Source organism: Bufo gargarizans, chromosome 1, assembly GCF_014858855.1.
Source record: "Bufo gargarizans isolate SCDJY-AF-19 chromosome 1, ASM1485885v1, whole genome shotgun sequence".
NCBI lineage: Eukaryota > Metazoa > Chordata > Amphibia > Anura > Bufonidae > Bufo > Bufo gargarizans.
In genome coordinates this window covers 341,474,298-341,494,299 of record NC_058080.1, presented here as the reverse complement: position 1 = coordinate 341,494,299, position 20,002 = coordinate 341,474,298, and the positions used below count along the sequence as shown (strand labels likewise).

At 43.4% G+C, this 20,002-nt stretch overlaps 1 protein-coding gene across 1 annotated transcript in view; it reads right to left on the bottom strand.

Annotated features, from left to right (window-relative positions):
- LOC122927160 (protein unc-13 homolog A-like) overlaps window positions 1–20,002 on the bottom strand; it is a 2,447,183-nt gene that overhangs the window by 2,355,853 nt on the left and 71,328 nt on the right. The window contains 1 exon segment of the mRNA XM_044278759.1: window positions 883–1,006. Within this exon segment, the coding sequence (XP_044134694.1) occupies window positions 883–1,006 (124 nt within the window).

The window sequence follows — 20,002 nt, the reverse complement described above, 5'->3', positions numbered from 1 at the left end:
TAGTTGGCAATGGTTGGCAGGAACAGGGCTAACCATCGTGTTCCTCCCCTAATGGTAGGAGTGGACTGGTCCTACTCCTTGCCAGGAGTGCGAGTTTGAGTCCAGACAGAGTGGAGGAAGGGAGCACATGCCAGTATTCCATCTTCAAGGGACCATATCCAGTTCTCCTTTGAGACCCATACTCCCGGAAGAATGCCAGAGTCAAGATGCAGCTTTCCCAAAATGTACAGAGGATTAAGACAACTGAGTAATCAGCAAAACCAAAGCCTCACAGACCTTGCTGCTGGTGAGAGAAAACAAGCCATCACCAAGAATAACCAATAGGACATACTAACTTCAAGTCTGTATCACACAGTGGACATCTATATCCAAAAGTGCCTGCAAGTGCTATTAAAAATCCGTCCAACTAGCCACTTTACCTCCTCATCTGGTGACAAAAACAATACTTTTTACTTAATACGGGTGGATCTACCACAAATTACATAGTTACATAGTTAATATGTTTAATAAAAAGTCCATCAAGTTCAACCAAGGGATAGGTGTGGATGTGAATCCTAGAAGGAAGTGAGGCTCATATTTCTACACGTTTTTATAAGCATTAATGTAATTTACTTTTTAAAACTGTCCATTGTTCCTGCTGTGACCACATCCAGAGGTAGTTTATTCAAGTAGTTATATTTTGCACTAAGTAAAGAGAGACTGTTATACTTTTACTTCTGGTCTGATTCATCAAACAACCTTTCCACTGAATTGATCCTCAGGGAGAAACGGCCTAAGGGAGTTCACCATGTTATAACACCTCAGCAGGGTCACTGCCACTACCATCCTCTGCACCAGCTCCTCAGGGGCTCGCTGCAGAAACAACATGACTTTATTTATTACCTAATGGAAGTTCAAATCGGGTGTCAAGCAAAATGCAGTGGAAGGTAGGGTCTTTTGTTCCACATATCTCATTATCTGTCATTATTACTTGTGAGTCGAGGGTAAGCCATTCACCAGGGCCTTCCTGCAAGACATAAAATGTTAGAATATTACATTTAGGACAATGACTAAACAAAAGAAAAATAAAAGATGGAATTAAGAAATCATATCAATACCATTCTATTACCTATAGATATACAGTAGTACTCAAAAGTTAGTAAATCCTTCAGAAATTTCTATATTTCTGCATAAATTTGACCTAAAACTACACCAGATTTTCACTGTCCTAAAAGTAGAAAAAGATAACCAAATCAAACAAATGAGTCAAAAATATTGGACTTGGTCATTTATCACGTCTTTGAGTGGGACATTTGGTGTGACCCATTGTGTGACAAAAACTGTGACTAAACATGTCTGGTAACTGTTGATTAGTCCTGCAAATAATATAATAATAATACAACAGAAAAACCGGAGCTATAATGTTCACAAAAAAATATATAATTTTTATTAAATGTAATTAAACACAATTCACATAAACACATAAACACCCACCAGTGTATCCTGCCACCAGATTGCAGACATAAAATACACATAAATTAGAAGTGCTTTTACAGCTGAAGGTACAGGGATAGAAGCTGTGCTGTGTGTGTGCTTTTTTTTCATAAGAGATCCTACCCCTGAGATAATGAGTCTCAAGAATGGGGGTAGCAGTTCATTATGTGTCTTAAGGAACGCATGGGTGATTGACATAAGTGGTGGTGGATTATGATATTGTCCTTTATGGGACAAATGATCTGGCTTGCAATGATGTTTCAAAGGAAGCTTTTCACACACTTGGAAATGATATATGGGAGGTTGCATCAACTGTTTCATTCTCTGCAGTTTTGCCTGTGCATAACCTTCACACCAAAATGACTCACAAGAGTGAGTACCCGTGCAGAGCCAGCACGTATGGTAGAACACCAAAAGAGAGAAAATAGGGCTCGCACTCAATAATATTATGAATATATAAATTTTATTAGTGTCTCCATATGAGACAAATCACAATTAAAAACGCATAGAAAAAAATGGATGATGGAAAATGAGCACACAGAATGACATGGAGCACGACCAATATCTGAGATGGAAAATAAATACGAACAATGAATATATAAATATAGCAATAAGTGTGCATGTAAACCAAATAGAATATCAGAAAATGCATGTAATTAGGCAGAGCTATACAGGCTAGGTAAAGATATCATATAGAGTATAACCAAAGTATACATATAAAGTGACAAGTGCAGATATGTTAGAATAGATATATAACCAAAGCTGAGTAATTCATTATAAAGCCATAGATCAACTACCTGTATAGTGCTCCAGCAACCCCGACGCACGTTTCGCGCAAGGCTAACCTTCAGCATGACAGGAAGATGTGCATTAAGGAATGCAATGTATGGCTTGGTGAATGGTGTCTGAACTAAGGTTTTGGCTTTGTGTCTCATGTTAGCTCTCATTAGAATGGAAAATAACTGTACAAGAAAGATGGTTTGCATCTTTCTCTGAAGGAAACAAAAGTCCTCAGTGAACAGTTCAAAGTATTTGCTAAGGAGCATTTAAACTAGGAAAGGGGGGCAAAAGAGTGATAATCCAGCAGTCCGAATGCCCCCGGAACTATGTCAGAAGATGTCAGTAGCACATAGGTTAAGAAATGACAAGCTCAGAATCTTGTCTACAAATGCTCGCAGTTTAGGGAATAAGATCAATGAACTTGAGTCTATAATGGCATCTGAGAATATAGATTTAGTGGCTGTTACTGAGACGTGGTTCAATGGGAGTAATGACTGGGATATAACAATACCAGGGTTCTCTATATATAGAAAAGACAAAGAAGGCAAGAAACGGGGGAGTGTTAGCCCTGTATGTGAAATATAGCATAAAATCAAATTTAATACAAGTTAGCAAGACCAATTTAGAGTCAGTTTGGGTTACCTTGCAGCTCGATAATCATAAGGTAACTTGTGTAGGTGTGATATATAGACCACCTAGCCAAATCAAAGAATTAGATGATCTACTAGTAACATAGTACATAAGGCTGAAAAAAAAGACATTTGTCCATCCAGTTCGGCCTGTTATCCTGCATTTGATCCAGAGGAAGGCAAAAGTAAACCCTGTGAGGTACAAGCCAATTTTCCCCACTTTAGGGGAATAAAAATTCCTTCCCGACTCCAATCAGGCAATCAGACTAACTCCCTGGATCAACGACCCCTCTCTAGTAGCTATAGCCTGTAATATTACACTCCAGAAATACATCCAGGCCCCTTTTGAATTCCTTTATTGTTACTCCTTAGGCAGAGAGTTCCATAGTCTCACTGCTCTTACCGTAAAGAGACTTTTCTCAAATTAGATTAGTGGTATCCGAGTCACTATCAGATTGGAACAGTTTCAATGGAGTCCAGGAGAAATGGGACTACTTAAAAGTGGCACTATTGAAGGCAACAGATAATTGCATTAGGCTTGTCAGTAAAAGCAAAAAAAGGAAGAGACCACTGTGGTACTCAGCAGAAGTGGCCAAAATCTTTAAAAACAAAAATATAGCATTTAGTAATTATAAAAATAAATAAAACGAGGATGACAGGCACATTTATAAGATTAGGCAGAGAGAGACCAAACGAGTTATAGGGGCTTCTAAAGCACAGGCAGAATAGAAATTTGCTCAGTCACTGAAAAAAGGCTATAAGACATTCTTCAGATACATAAATGAAAAAAGGAAAATAAAACAAGGATGTACCAAATTAAAAACAAAATAAGGAAGGTACAGTAAAGACCAAAAGTTTGGACACACCTTCTCATTCAAAGAGTTTTCTTTATTTTCATGACTATGAAAATTGTAGATTCACACTGAAGGCATCAAAACTATGACTACCTCTTGAAGCTCATCAAGAGAATGCCAAGAGTGTGTAAAGCAGTAATCAAAGCAAAAGGTGGCTATACTTTGAAGAACCTAGAATATGACATATTTTCAGTTGTTTCACACTTTTTTGTTATGTATATAATTCCACATGTGTTAATTCATAGTTTTGATGCCTTCAGTGTGAATCTACAATTTTCATAGTCATAAAAATAAAGAAAACTCTCAATGAGAAGGTGTGTCCAAACTTTTGGTCTGTACTGTATATGGAAAAAGATAAAGAACTAGCTGACTGCCTTAATGAATACTTCTGTTCAGTTTTTACAAAGGAAATTGAAGGAAAAGGACCTCAGTTAGGAAGGAAGACTAATGAATCTTTTGATGCATGTGTCTTTACAGAGGTTCAAAGAACCTTGACGCACCATGCTCCTCCAGCTCAGCTTTGGTCATCTGCTCTCAAGTTACCACTCTCCCACCCGCCACCACCACCACTACCACCACAGCCACCACAGCCGCTTCACTTGATCCCTCAGAGAAGTTATTTACACATCAGTTGGATGAAATTAGTGATGCGCAACCATTATTGCCAGGGGATGTAGACAACAGGGATATGTCTCAGTCAGGCACAATTATACACATGGACGTACAGTATGATGATGATGAAGATGTTGTACCCGCTGCTGCTTCCTTTGCTGAGGTGTCAGATACAAGTGAAGTGGTTGATGATGACGATGTGTCCGTGGATGCCCAGTAGAAAGAGGGAGGTGCTGATGCTGCTCTACAGAGCACTAGTGAGACCTCATTTGGAGTAATGTGCTCAGTACTGGAGATCATATCTCCAGAAGGATATTGATACTTTGGAGAGAGTTCAGAGAAGAGCTACTAAACTAGTAAATGGATTGCAGGATAAAACTTATCAGGAAAGATTAAAGGACCTTAGCATGTATAGCTTGGAAAAAAAGACAAGACAGATGGGATATGATCGAAACTTTTTAATACATAAAGGGAATCAACAAGGTAAAAGAGGAGAGAATAGTTAATAGAAGAAAAACTGCCACAAGAGGACATAGTTTTAAATTAGAGGGGCAAAGGTTTAAAAGTAATATCAGGAAGTATTACTTTACTGAGAGAGTAGTGTATGCATGGAATAGCCTTCCTGCAGAAGTGGTAGCTGCAAATACAGTGAAGGAGTTTAAGCATGCATGGGATAGGCATAAAGCAATGCTTTATATACGATAGGGCCAAGGGCTATTCATAGTATTCAGTATATTGGGCAGACTAGATGGGCCAAATGGTTATCTGCCAACACATTCTATGTTTCTATGAAAATATTCTACTGGTTTTTAAGACAAAATCTGCAGTGCTACAGAGGCTGTGTTGATGACATCCTCCTCATCTTGGGAGAGGAACCAGTGTTTTTGCCAGTGTTTGACACATATCTTAACAATAATGATTTTAATTAGAGATGAGCAAATTTGAAGTTGACGAAAAATTTGATTAGTAACGAAGTCTAATTTTCTTCTTGCACTTAATGGTAACAAATTGTATTTTTTCTAAAATCTCTGCTGCACATTGTTTGAAACATGAAGTAAGAAGCCCGGGAACTAGGGATCACCCATAATTCCACGCAGATAGCTAATCAGCAGATAGCCAGCCCCTGTGATGTCACAGTCCTATAAAAAGTCTCCTCCTGCCCTATCTCTGCCATTTTACAGTGAACTTAGTGCAGGGAGAGATGTTACAGGCACTAGGGACAGTGCTTAGAAAGCCTTTATTCACCAAAAATTACTATTGAGCAATTCAGGGACAGATTATTCATAGTGTAGGAATATAATAGGGAGGCATTAGCCACACTGTTGGGAGAGAGCAGAGGACAACTGAACAGTGTAAAGCCTGGCTACTAGGAGCTATTCTATTAGACCTTGCAGCACTAATTGGAGTTAAAAAGTTTTTTAATACAAGTGATGACTGACAGGGGCTATATTAGAATTTGCAATGTTTCACGAACATTCGGCCCAATATTCGTCATATAATTGCGAATTTGAGATAATTTTCTTGATTGCGAAAAATCGGAAATGTTATATTTGCTTAATGCGCATGAAATACAGGAGTGGGTCACTTTTGCTACATTTTCCAAGCTGCTAGAAGTTTCCTGAGACTCGAGAAAATGGTTGGCACGGCAGAACATTAAAAATGGCTTTATATGCAGTTAGAGTGCTCCAATATATTTCCGATTGCGCTAATTGGCACTAATGATGCAAATATTTTGGCGCAATACATGAAACTTCACATTTTAGCAGGTCTGCATGTATGTAAGGACAGCAGAACCTACCACACTACCTAACACACTGCACTGCAACAGCTGCACTATATCCGGATATAACCTACACCGACTTTCTCAGCTAAGACAAAGACATTGCAGCCTTCTCATTGGACCACAAGCAAGAAGGGAGGCTACTGATGAAAAAAAAAATCTAGAATATTAGAAATTAGGAATATATATCACTATATTCTAAATATTAGTGAATTCTCGAAGTGTCGATATTTGCGATTAATTTTAGAATATTCGCACCCAACACTATCTAATACTACAGATTTTAGGTTGTTTGCATTCTTTGATGCATCAGCAATTCCAGTAATTCTTGATTCTGTTACTGGGCTGAAACTATGGTCTGGGGAGTTCAAGTTCTTTTATATATAACTGATGTCTAAATTTCTGCTGGATACTACAGATTTTAGGGTCTTTAATTTTTTTTTATATATAATTCAATCTGTTAATCTTTGATTGTCTAATTGGGGTGAAATTGCAGCTTTGATTACAGATTTTAGGGTACTCATGTTTTATTATACATAAGTATATCCGTTAATACCTAATTTTATAATTGCTTTCTGATACTACAAGTTTTGGGTGTGTTAAAAAAAAAAATTCTCTAAGTACATCCATTCTTCCTTGATTCTGGGGTGAAATTGCGGCCTGATACTACACATTTTAGCGTTCTCATATATAAGTACATCCATTCATCCTTGTTTTAGGGTGAAATTGCAGCCTGGCACTACTGCTTTTTTACCCTTACAGTTACTGTTTCAGTACAATATCTCCGACAGATAGGTGAGAGGCCATTCTAAGGGAACGGGCAGTGTCCAAAATGTTTCTGGAGCAGGAAAAAGAAGGGGGGTGGTAGAAGCAGTCACAGCAACAGGCCATAGCTGCCAGTGTCATCCAGCGGTCATGTTTTGACCAGCAACCCATCTGTCTGTCACGACCTTTGGTTTGTGCGGTGACACTTTTGCCACACTTACGGTTGCCCGCGGCAATGTGTTGCTGTGAGAGCATGTGGTGGCAGTGTTTCGGCCTTCTGGGTGATTGCCGTGACATGGTTGCCACGCATTGCCGGTGGTAACGTGTGGCTGAGTTTGCTTGTGTGTGCACTTCAACTTTAAGTGGCTTCCTTCCTCTGTCTGGTGTTGGAAGGGTTAACTTCCTTTCCTAGTGTTTTGTGAACACTGGGTTTATGTGTTTGTGGGTATGGCTGCTTGGGCTATTTAGTCTCTGCTGGAAGCCTGTAGCTTGGTGTATGCTGGTGGTTCACTGCTACTGGCTTTACCATCTGTACAGTGTCAATGTCATCCCGTTGTCTCCTTCCCTTCCTGTCCCTATTTGTATGGAGTGGGTTATGTTCAGGGTGTTTGTATGTCTAGCTTGGTGTTACATGTATGGTGGTGTTTGGTGTCATGTTTACTAGAAATTCCCCTTTCTCATGTTATTGCAGCTATGGTGTCCTGGGTTCCTGTGTGGTTTGTGGTGTATGCTTTGTCCTTTAATGTTGGTGTGGACACAAGCACTTGTGCACGGGTTCCAGTCAGTGTGTCTGTGGCAGGCAAGTGTGTTATTGGTGCCATCTCCTTTAGCTGTATGTGTTTCACATTCCCTGCTTCTAGGCCTTTAGAGACTCCTGTTCCTCCGTGTTGTGGATGAACAGGTCGTCTCTCCCCTGCTCCTAAGTGAGGGATTTCCAGGGTGACTCAGGATATTAGGTATCCAGGGTATGAGCCATCCCATCATCAAGGTCCGCTCATACGGTTAGGAGTTAGGGAGATCATTAGGGATGTAATAGGAGGTGACCTGCTCCCGGCGTTCTGGCCTAGTTGCTACCAATATCCTTCTTACATTATATGCTGGGGGGTTTCCCCCACTCCCCAGCGTGACACTGTCCTTGAATGGTTGACTTGGTCTTCTACTTCATCTCAAGTGATATCAGACACCCCCAGCCAGAAATTGGTGGATTCCTCTAACACCACACTTAGTTGGCATGGCCCAGGAACAAGCTCTGTGCCCCAACCTGTCTTGAACCTGCATCTTTCATTTTCTGTTCTTTCTGCTCAGGAAGTATTGCATGCTGACATCTCATCTCTGCTTTTCAGCAAAGACAAGCTTCTAGAGGACAGTCAGCAGCTACTGACCAGCCAAGATATGGAGGAGAGATCCGCTGCTTCCTCCAGTAGGCAGGCAAGTAGCGACTATGAGAGTCGCGTGGGAGCTGGTGTTGTAAGGGGTCAGGCACACTGGTGAGGCTGACAGCAGCTGAGCCATCAGGATGGTAGCAGCGTGAGTTCTGGAACCTAACGTGCCCAGGGTAGACCATCTGCTACGCAGGAGCAAGTCCCCGTGATGTCCACGATCCAATTGGATATCTTCTCTATCAACTTTCGATGTTCTTTCATGAGCCAACCATGGTGATCACAGGTGGCAAGAAATCAGGGTTCCAGGCCGGAAAGAAAGCCTGAGAAAGGGATACCACATCTAAGGGAGGTCAATGGATGAAATTAAATGTAATTGAGCGGAAATGTGGGACAAAGTATTGAAGCATAAGCTTCCAAGTTAAGGAGGGGGTGCTGGGCAATTACCCACTCCCGACTCGGGGAGGTAGTGACAATAAATAACAATACAGGACTCTTAAGATTCCCTATTATTGGAATGATTAATAAAAAATTATAGGGAATGTCACTGGGGTATTTTGGATTTGGAAACGTTAGCCAGGCGAGGCCCTGCTGCCGCTTTGTTGACTCTAGATACCGTATTTTTCGCCCTATAAGACACACCGGCCCATAAGACACACCTAGGTTTTTGAGGAGGAAAATAATAAATAAATAAAGAATTTGAACCAAAAGGTGTGCTTTTGGTGGGCTTTGAACTAATGGTAGCCTGTGAATGACACTATTATGAGGGATCTTTGGATAACGCATTGTTATGGGGGATCTGTGGCTGACACTGTTATGAGCATCTGTGGATGGCACTGTTATGGGCATCTGTGGATGACACTGTTACGGGGGCGTCTGTGGATGGCACTGTTATGGGGGCGTCTGTGGATGACAGATAAATAGCATCTTATGTTATGTGTCTTCCACAGATCCCCCCATAACAGTGTCCCTGTGAATAACCCTCAATACAGGGGGTGGGGGCTGGCATCTACAGTAGTTTTGCAATAGAAGTGGGGCCGAGTGCAGTCATTGTATTCTATTGTATCGGGCTCCGCTCACTGTACTAATCGTATCTAACTGCAGGCAATGATTAACTATAGAAAATCTTCAACCCGGCAGCCTGTACTTACGACCATAGCAGGCAGGAGCCTAGGCGGGTACTGGCAGTGTAACTCACTACGTCAGGTGCCCGCGCAGCCTGCTTCATTCATAAAGTGGGCGGAGCAGGCAAGTGACGTAGTGAGTTCCACTGCCAGTGCACGCCCGCCAAGCCTCCTGCCTGCTATGGTCATAAGTACAAGATGCTGGATTGAAGATTTTCAACAGTTAAACATTGCCTACAGTTAGATACGATTAGTGCAATGAGCGGGGCCCAGTGCAATAGAATACAGTGACTGCACTGGGCCCCGCTGCCATTACAAAACAAGATGCCGGCCCCCAGCCCCTCCTCGCATGTGCAGCATGCGGTCGGTGATGTATCAGTGTAAACAGCAGCATTCACCCCATAAGACGCACTGCCATTTTCCCCCCACTTTTCGGGAGGGGAAATGTTTGTCTTATAGGGCGAAAAATACGGTAACTTCTGCCTGATCACACATCCCTGTGACGTCCACAATCCATTTGGATATCTTCTCTATCAACTTTAGATGTTCTTTTCTGAGCCTACCATGTTGATCACGGTTATCGGCGAATCAGGGTTCCATGCCGGAGAGGGACAGTGAGAAAGGGAGACCTCATCCAAGGGAGGTCAATGGCTGCAATGGGATGAAGCGGAAATGTGGGAAAAGTTATAAAATCAGAAGGATCGAATGAATGGGCCAATTAAAGACAAATTGTAAAAATTTAAGTCCCTGTCACCTATGCAGAGCAGGGGTTTTCATCGCCAGAAATGGGTTAATGTCACCCACCAATGGAACAGATTATTTTTAAAAATTTCTGTCCCTGTCACCTATGCAGAGCAGGGTTTTATTCACGGCAAAAATTGAAAATTGTCAACCCAAGAATGTAACAGGAAAATTAGTGAAATTTATTAGGCTGTCCACTAGGTAGAGCAGTGGTATATAACAGCCAAAAATTTGTGAATTTCACCTAAAAATGTAACAGACAAATTAGTGATTATTTTTTTACCTGTCTACTAGGTAGAGCAGTGGTATATCACACTCAAAAATAGGTGAATTTCACCCAAAAATGTAACAGACAAATTAGTGAATTTTTTAACCTGTTTACTAGGTATTGCAGTGGTATATCACACCCAAAAATTGGTGAATTTCATCCCGAAATGTAGCAGGCAAATTAGTGATTTTTTTAACCTGTCTACTAGATATAGCAATGGTATATCACACCTAACAATTGGTGAATTTCACTCGAAAATGTAACAGACAAATTAGTGAATTCTTTTTAACCTGTCTACTAGGTAGAGCAGTGGTATATCACAACCAAAAATTGGTGAATTTCACCCGGAAATTTTTCTTACAAATTAGTGAAATGACATAAAATAAAATACGTACAAATAAAAATGTAAAAATTTGATTTTTGAGGTGGAGGTCCATATGGAGTAGGAGTTTGAGGAGGCGGTGGACGTAGCAGTGTAGGTGGAAGCAGAGGTGGAGAAGGAAGAGGTAGCCAACACTGGTTTTTGGTTTTAATTATTTTTTATTTATTTTTTAATTAGGGTACACTCCAAAAGAGTGGGAAATATCCAAAATACAAGAAAAAAACTATTTCACTGTAGTATAACAATGGCTGGTTAACGCCGGTATACATATCTATTCTGCACAAGATACAGGCAAGTCCTGTGGGATCCATGCCTGGTTTCTTTTAATGAACATGAGCTTGCCCACATTAGCTGTGGACAGGCGGCTGCGCTTGTCTGTGATAACGCCCCCAACCGTGCTAAACACACGTTCAGATAATACACTGGCTGCAGGGCAGGCCAGCACCTCCAAGGCGTAAAGGGCAAGCTCAAGCCATGTGCCCAATTTGGAGAGCCAGAAGTTGAATCTGGCAGACCAGTCATTCAGTACGTGAATGTGTGTGCACACATACTGCTCTACCATGTTGCTAAAATGCTGCCTCCTGCTAAGACGTTCCATATCAGCTAGTGGTGCTGGTTGTTGTGGCATGCTGACAAAGCTTTTCCACATTTCGGCCATGCCAACCCTGCCTTCTGAGGTGCTGGTGGTGCCCCAGCTGCGTTGGTGACCTCTTCCTCCTCCTCTGTCTTTGCCTTGTGCTTCCACTGTGCCCCCGCTGTCAGGTGGGAATGCCACCAGCAGCGAGTCTACAAGTGTGCGCTTGTACTCGCGCATCTTATGATCACGCTCCAGTGAGGAAATTAAGGACGGTATGTTGTCCTTGTAACAGGGATCTAGCAGCATGGCCACCCAGTAATCAGCACAAGTTAGAATGTGGGCAACTCAGCGGTTGTTGCGGAGACAGTGGTCGTATCCCATCACTATTATGGGAGTTTCAGGTTTCACTCAGTCTAGGTTCATGGACATGCAATTTTCTATCACAGAGATCTTTGCATGGGCTGAGCAATCAGGGAGAGCTATAGGGCTTTAATAGGGCTCGCCCTTTTGTTTCTTAGTTTTGGGATCAAGTCAGTTGGATCTTTATTTGTTATTTCTTGTTTTCTGCAACACCATCCATGACAACTTCTCGTCGGTCTGCACACTGCAGAAAGCCACAGCAGTTGGCACTTGTTTTTCGGCATCATCCAAGGCGTGTCGCAGTGGACCTCCCATGTACTCATCTTCAAACAAAAGTGGTTGGGCATCGGTGCACTCAATCTCTTCCACCTCTGGGGCAGAGCTATGTGGATGGCCCTGGGAAACCCTGCTAGCAGAGTCATCAAAAAGCAGAACAGACTGCTGCATGACTTGGGGCTCAGACTGCTCGGCTAATTTGTAAGGGGGTGAGGTGAAAGACTGATGGACATTGGCTGCAGGTGCCAACTCTGATCTTTCAGCAGGAGACTGGGTGGGAGACAATGTGAAGGAACTGGAGGCACTGTCAGCAACCCAATCTACTATTGCCTTACTTGTTCTGGCCTCACCATTCATAGAGCCTCATTAGGCCCGACCAAATAGCGCTGAAGTTTCTGTTGCCTACTCGCACCTGAGGAAGGTGATTCACTTGTGCGTGTAGCTGGCACACATCGACCACGTCCTCTCACTGCAAAAGGACCTTCACCAGCATCACCACAACCAAAAATTGGTTGTTTTGGAACAGTTTTTATGTATGTATTTATGTTTACAGCATTCACCTGAGGGGTTAGGTCATGTGAAATTTTTATAATGCAGATCGTTACGGACGTGGCAATACCTAATATGTATACTTTTTATTTTTTATTTAAGTTTTACACAATAATAGCATTTTTTAAACAAAAAAACTGTCCAATTGTATTGTGCAGCAGTTGTGTGCGGTTCTGCTGTGATACTGCAACCACACAGAGTGCCAAATGCTATTGGAACAAATAATTTATACTGGTGTGATTTACCAATTGCCCCCCCCGCCCAAAAAAAAAAAATGATTAAGGCTGGGGTGTTATATACCAATAATATACTTTCTATATAGTGCATTTAGGTAGTGTAGCATTTGTTTTCGGTTTTGTTGAGTTACCGCATCTACACAGAGTGACAAATGGGTTGAGCGAACCCGAACTGTATAGTTTGGGTAGATACCGAACTTTAGGAGTTTTGGAACCTGAATCCGAACTTTTTAGTGAAAGTTCGGGTTTGGTGTTCAGCGAGTTAATGACGCTTTTTGAAAGGCTGCAGAGCAGCCAATCAACAAGCGTTTAACTCGTGTGCCCTTAGAAGCCATCACAGCCATGTCTACTAATGGAATGGCTTTGATTGGCTTGTGCAGCATTTGACCCAGCCTCTATATAAGCTGGAGTCATGTAGCGCTGCACGTCACTCTGCTTTGATTAGCGTAGGGATAGGATGCTGCTGCTGTGAGGAAGAGAATAGGACAGAATCTGTAATCTGAAGTGCTTGTTAACTCAGCGATCTACCTAGATTTTGCATTGTGGGTGCAGTGCACAATCTTTTTACCCTGCCCTGAGCCCAGTGACCAAGAAATATAACTTTTATCCATCTGTTAGTTAGTTGGGCGGCGGCTGCCATTTTATGCAAGTTCTATGCACCAGCACAGCATATGTGCATTTGTGACAGACAAATCGAAGCTTGAAATACTGCAATTATATTCTGGGTTTAAAAAAATCACCAATTTTTGGCAATACCCTCCATCTGGGGCCTATGCCACATTAGTCAGTGTACAAGTTAAGCTTAAAATAAAGCAATCATTTTTTGGGTTTTTAATAACACCCTTTTTGGGCAAAATGCTAAATTTTACAGCCCTTGCTGCATCAGTCAGTGTGAAATATAAGTGTTAGATACTGCTGTCATATTTTTTTTTTATAAAAAAATATACATTTAGGGCAAAATCCAAATTTTGCGGTGTTTGCTGCATATGTCATTGTAAAATACAAGCTTGAAATACTTCAATAATTTTCTGGGTTTTAAAAAACACCAATTTTTGGCAATACCCTCCATCTGGGGGTCTATGCTGCATTAGTAGTTGTGCAATTTAGGCTTAAAATGCAGCAATAATTTTATGGGTTTTAAAAAACAAAATTTTTGGGCAAAATACAAATTTGTACAGCCCTTGTTGCATCAGTCAGTGTGAAATATAAGCGTTAGATATTACTGTTATTAAAAACACCCATTTAGGGCAAAATCCTAATTTAGCAGCGTTTTTTCTGCATCTGTCATTGTTAAATACAAGCTTGAAATATTGTAATAATTTTGGGGGTTTTAAAAAACACCCTTTTTGGGCAAAAGAATACATTTTACAGGCCTTGTTGCATATGTAAGTCAGAAATACAAGCATTAGATACTACTGTCATATTCTGTTATTAAAAAAACACCCATTTTGGGCAAAATACTAGACTTGAGGCCTTTGCAGCATCTGTCAGTGTGAAATACCCACAATAGATACTGTTGTTCTATTCTCTTATAAATAAAAAAAACACCCATTTTGGGCAAAATACTAATTTTGCAGCCTTTGCTGCATCTGTCAGTGTGAGATACAAGCTGGAAATACTGCAATAATATTCTGGGTTTAAAAAAACACCCATTTTGGGCAAAACACTGAATTTGCAGCCTTTGCTGCATCTGTCAGTGTGAGACACAACATGAAATACTGCAATAATATGCTTGGTTTAAAAAACACCCATTTTGGGAAAAATACTAAATTTGCAGCCTTTGCTGCATCTGTCAGTGTGAGATACAAGAATGAAATACTGCAATAATATTCTGTTATAATAAAAAAAACACCTATTTTGGGCAAAATACTAAATTTGCAGCCTTTGCTGCATCTGTAAGTGTGAAATACATGTGTTAGATACTGTTGTTTTATTCTGTTATTTTAAAAAAACACCCATTTGCTGCATCTGTCAGTGTGAAATACATGTGTTAGATACTGTTGTTCTATTCTGTTATTAAAAAAACACCCATTTTGTGCCAAATACTAAATTTGCGGAGAATGAGAAGAGCGTCGAATAAGGGACGTGGCCCCGGTTGTGGTGCTGCTGGTGGAGCTCCTGTTGCAGGGAGAGGACATGGTCGATCTGTGCCAGCTACACGCACAAGTCAAACACCTTCCTCAGGTGCGAGTAGGTGACAGAACTTTCAGCGTTATTTAGTCGGGCTTTACGAATGCCAGAACAAGTACAGGCGATAGTAGATTGGGTTGCTGACAGTGCCTCCAGTTCCTTCACATTGTCTCCCACCCAGTCTCCTGCTGAAAGATCAGAGTTTGGCACCTGCAGCTGATGTTCATCAGTCTTTCACCTCACCCCCTTGCAAATCAGCCAAGCAGTCTGAGCCCCAAGTCATGCAGCAGTCTCTTCTGCTTTTTGATATATCCGCTAGCAGGGTTTCCCAGGGCCATACACATAGCGCTGCCCCAGAAGTGGAAGAGATTGAGAGCACCGATGCCCAACCACTTATGTTTCAAGATGAGTACATGGGAGGATCCCTGCAGCATGTCTCGGATGATGATGAAACACAGGTGCCAACTGCTGTGGCTTTCTGCAGTGTGCAGACTGACAATGATAGCAGGGGTGAAGACTGGGTGGAAGATGATGTGGAGGACGAAGGGGTCCTCAACCCCACATGGAATCAAGATCATGCGAGTTACCTGTGTAGTTCGGAGGAAGAGGCGGTGGTCACACAGAGCCACCAGCACAACAGAAGAGGGAGGAGGGTGCAAAAGCGGAGCGGCTGTCCCCTAGACAGTACGCCTGCTACTGCCCAACGCAGCAAGGGACTGAGCACACCAAAGCCAGCTCCAAGGAGTTCACTGGTGTGGTGTGACGAGTTGCATGCTGTGCAATCAGAACCTGAAATGAGGCATTAACGTTCTCAACCTGAGCACAACCTGCATGACCAGGCATCTAAGTGCAAAGCACGAGCTCCAGTGGAGTAGACACCTCAAAAACCAAGAAAGGTCTCTGGCTCCTCCTGCATCCTCTTCTGCTGCAGTCTCAGCCTCTTCATCCACCTCTGGAATGACAGTGGCACCTGCCACCCCGCAAACAGAGGATCTGCCAGCAACACCTCCTGGGTCACCAATCATCTCCAGAATGTACCACGGAAGCATTCAGCTCTCCATTTCCAAACACTGGAGCGAAAGAGGAAGTACCCCCCCCCCCCCCCCCCACCCGCGATCCCTGGCCCTGAATGTCAGCATTTCAAAATTACTGGCCTTTGAAATGCTGTCATTCTGTCTGGGAAAGACGGAGCTTTTTAAAATCCTTATGGCCGGTAAACACGGTCAGGGACGTTATATCTCCATAACAGCACAATGGGTAAATGCAGTGGCGGCTGAGCCTGAGGCACCACCGAGGATTGCAGGGCGCTTCAGTTTGCCTCCTGTTGCTTCCTCCTCCTACTCCGCTTCCTCATCCTCTACCTGCTCCTCATTAGGTCAGCGTAACACCTTTACCACCAACTTCAGCATAGCCAGGGGTAAACGACAGCAGGAAGTTTTAAAACTTAGTATAAAATTAAAATTATGGGTGAGCACACTGCATTTGGACTTATAAAATCAATAGAATTTAATTAAATCATAATGGTTATATGGACACGTGTGCAATATATTAAGAACAATATACAATAAAATACAATAAAATATACACTTCTCAAAATATGAAAAAGTCCACAGGGATAAATTGTGTTAATAGGAATAGTTCCTGGTTTAAATAATGCACGTTACAATATTTAGGTCACTGCACTATAATGAAGTGCTCTGCCGTTGTTCTGTTCCAGTTGAAGTACGGACAAGCAAATAGGTAGGTAGATGAGTGCTATGAATCCTGCCGTATACAGAGTCACTTCAACACTATTTGTGCGCTGATACAGTCTAATGCTACTGCGATAATTTCAGTCCCATGCCAGATATTGGGTGCTCTATTTGTGAGTTAAATCTTCTTACCTTCCTTGCTGTTGGCGTTCTTGCTTCAATGAGAATCGAGCGGCGCGGGACGCTGACAGCGTCTTGCTGCGTCCTCCTCCAGCCAACTTACCCGAGATCTCGCGGGAATTCGAGCGGTATTTCGGCTTTACTTGATACACGATATCACCGTTCGATGTAATAGCAAGGCAAAGATATTTTCGATTTGTTGATCTTAGTTCAGATCATTTCGACAATAGTTCATTCCGACTTTATAGCATGGCCATGCTTGTAGATGCGGAGGTGCTTTTGTGCAAATGTGCGATCCAGCCCAGTTTTAAAACGTATCTGTTTTGGTGGAAAAAAAACACACCGCACAGGAGCTGTGGACGGGCATGGTACAACGGACCGATGAGTGATTGGTGCCAGTGAGCCTCACTGGTGGTGTGCGATAATGGGCGAAATCTCGTGGCAGCTCTGGGACTAGCCGGTTTGAAGCACATCCCTTGCCTGGCGCATGTGCTGAATTTGGTGGTGCAGAGGTTCCTTAAAAATTACTCCGATATGTGAGAGCTGCTGCATAAAGTGCGGCCTGTCTGTGCGCGCTTTTGGCGTTCTCACTCTGCTGCTGCTCGCCTGTCAGCGCTGCAGCATAACTTCGGCCTTCCTGCTCACCGCCTCATATGCGACATACCCACAAGGTGGAACTCCACCTTGCACATGCTGGCCAGACTGTGCGAGCAGCAGCAGGCGATAGTGGAGTTTCATCTGTCTTACGCACGGGTGAGTCGCAGAACAGCACCACTTCACCACCAATGACTGGGCCTCCATGCAAGACCTGTGTTCCTTGTTGCGCTGTTTCGAGTACTCCACCAACATTGACAGTGCCGATAACGTTGTTCTCAGCGTTACTATCCCACTTCTATGCCTCCTTGAAAAAACGCTGCTGGCGATGATGGAAGAGCATGTGGCACAGGAGGAGGAGGAGAAAGAGGGATCATTTCATAGGGTTTCTGTCCAGTCATTCACAAGTGGCTCCGAGGGTGGGTTCCTGCACCCACAAACGCCAGGTACACAATTGTCCAGCCAGGGCACAGTTCTGGAGGATGAGGAGGGGGAGATGGAGGAGGAGGAACCATTTTCACATCAGGGTGGCACCCAAACCAGCTCATGGCTATCACTGGTACATGGCTGGGGGGGATAAACAGGACACAGACGATACACCTCCCACATAGGACAGCTTTTTGTTGCCTCTGGGCAGCCTGGCATACCTGAGTATTTACTTGCTGCAGTGTCTCCGCAACGACCACCGAGTTGGCCAGATTCTAACTTGTGCTAATTATTGGGTGGCCACACTGCTGTCACGGCTGAGGATGGGGAAAACCCTCAGCCATGCGATGACGGAAGATGGTCGCTGCTCGACCAGGACGACAGGATTAGGGAGCAGGTCACCTCCTAAAGCGTCCCTAACCTGACCCTAACTCCTAGCTGCATGGGCCGACCTTTAAGGTAGGAGGACCCATGCTCAGGAACCTCGGAGCCCTAACTCACCCTCCAACCGGTCCCTGGACTAGGAGTCAGGTTAAGACAACCTGTTCGTTCTGGATACGGAGGAACAGGAGTCTCACTGGCCAAGCTGCAAGGAAGGGAGAACAAATACAACCTATGGCAATGGCAGGTACTTGCCAGAAACATAACACTCACCTGCCACAGACACAACGCCTGGAACCCATGTGGAAGTACTGCTATCCACAAACAAAAGGACTCAGCACACAACACACATCACACGGGAACCCAGGACCATAGGTGCAATAAAGAAGCATAAAAACAAACACATCTTCCAAACACCAAACGACATTATATTTTTGCTATGACCAGAAGGATGGCCCTCACTGGCAGTTGGTAAGTAACCAGGAGGATGTCTCCAGCAAGCATGGCTGAAGCACCCTCTCTGACTACTGCCTTCAACTGAGGCTTTATAGGGCCAAGAGGCCACACCCAACGGTCAGACACACCCCGTGACTCACACACACAGAAAGGTAGTTAACCCTTCCAAAACCACAGAAGGGAAAACACAACTTAAAGGGGAAGTGTCAAACCCAAGAACACACTGTGGCTGTTGCCGCAGGCAACGACATGGGTGGCATCCATGTCCTGGGAGTCAGCCCGAAGGCCGGGACACTGCCACCACATGTACACAATACAACCAAACGTTGCCACGGACAGCCACAGTGAAGGGAAGATGTCAGTGCACACCAAACATAAACAGAGTGCACACAGACATACAAAAGTGTATACAAACACGCACACAACTCCAAGGGGACCACACACATAGCTGTTGTCCGCGGCAACCGCACTTGAGGCTAACAACATTATGCCTCCAGCTGTGGTTGACACTACAACCCAAACCGCGGGCAACTGTATGCGGCTCCCAAGGAGTCACGGCCATAAACATGGTCGTGACAGCTACTGGATCCCTGTTACAAGGACAATGTACCGTTCTTGTTTCCGTCACTGGAGCGTGATAGTAAGATGTGCGAGAGCAAGCGCATGCTGGTAGACACACTGCTGGTGGCATTCCCACTTGACAGCGGGGGCACGGTGGAAGCACAAGGCTGAAGGCAGGAGAGGAGGAAGAGGTCGCCATTGCAGCTGGGGCACCACCAGCACCTCAGAAGGCAGGGTTAGCATGGCTAAAATGTAGAAAAGCTTTGTCAGCACGCCACAACAACCAGCACCACCAGCTGATATGGAACGTCTTAGCAGGAGGCAGTCTTTAAGCAACATGGTGGAGCAGTATGTGTGCACACACCTACACGTACTGAATGACGGGTTTGCCCCTTCAACTTCTGGGTCTCCATTTTGGGCACATGGCCTGAGCTTGCCCTTCATGCCTTGGAGGTGCTGGCCTGCTCTGCATTCAGTGTATTGTCTGAACGTGTGTTTAGCCCGGCAGGGGGCGTTATCACAGACAAGCGCAGCCGCCTGTCCACAGCGATTCGTTAAAATGGACCAGGCATGGATCCCACAGGACTTGTCCGTACCTTGTGCAGAATAGACATGTATACCGGCCTTACCCAGCCATTGTTATACTCCAACAATACTACTATACTTGCTCATTGTTGTATTTTTGATATTTCACACTCTTTTGGGGTGTACCCTAATAAAAATAATAATAATAATAAAACCAAAAAACAGTGTTGGCTACCTCGTCCTCCTCATCCTCCTCCACCGCAGCTTCCAACT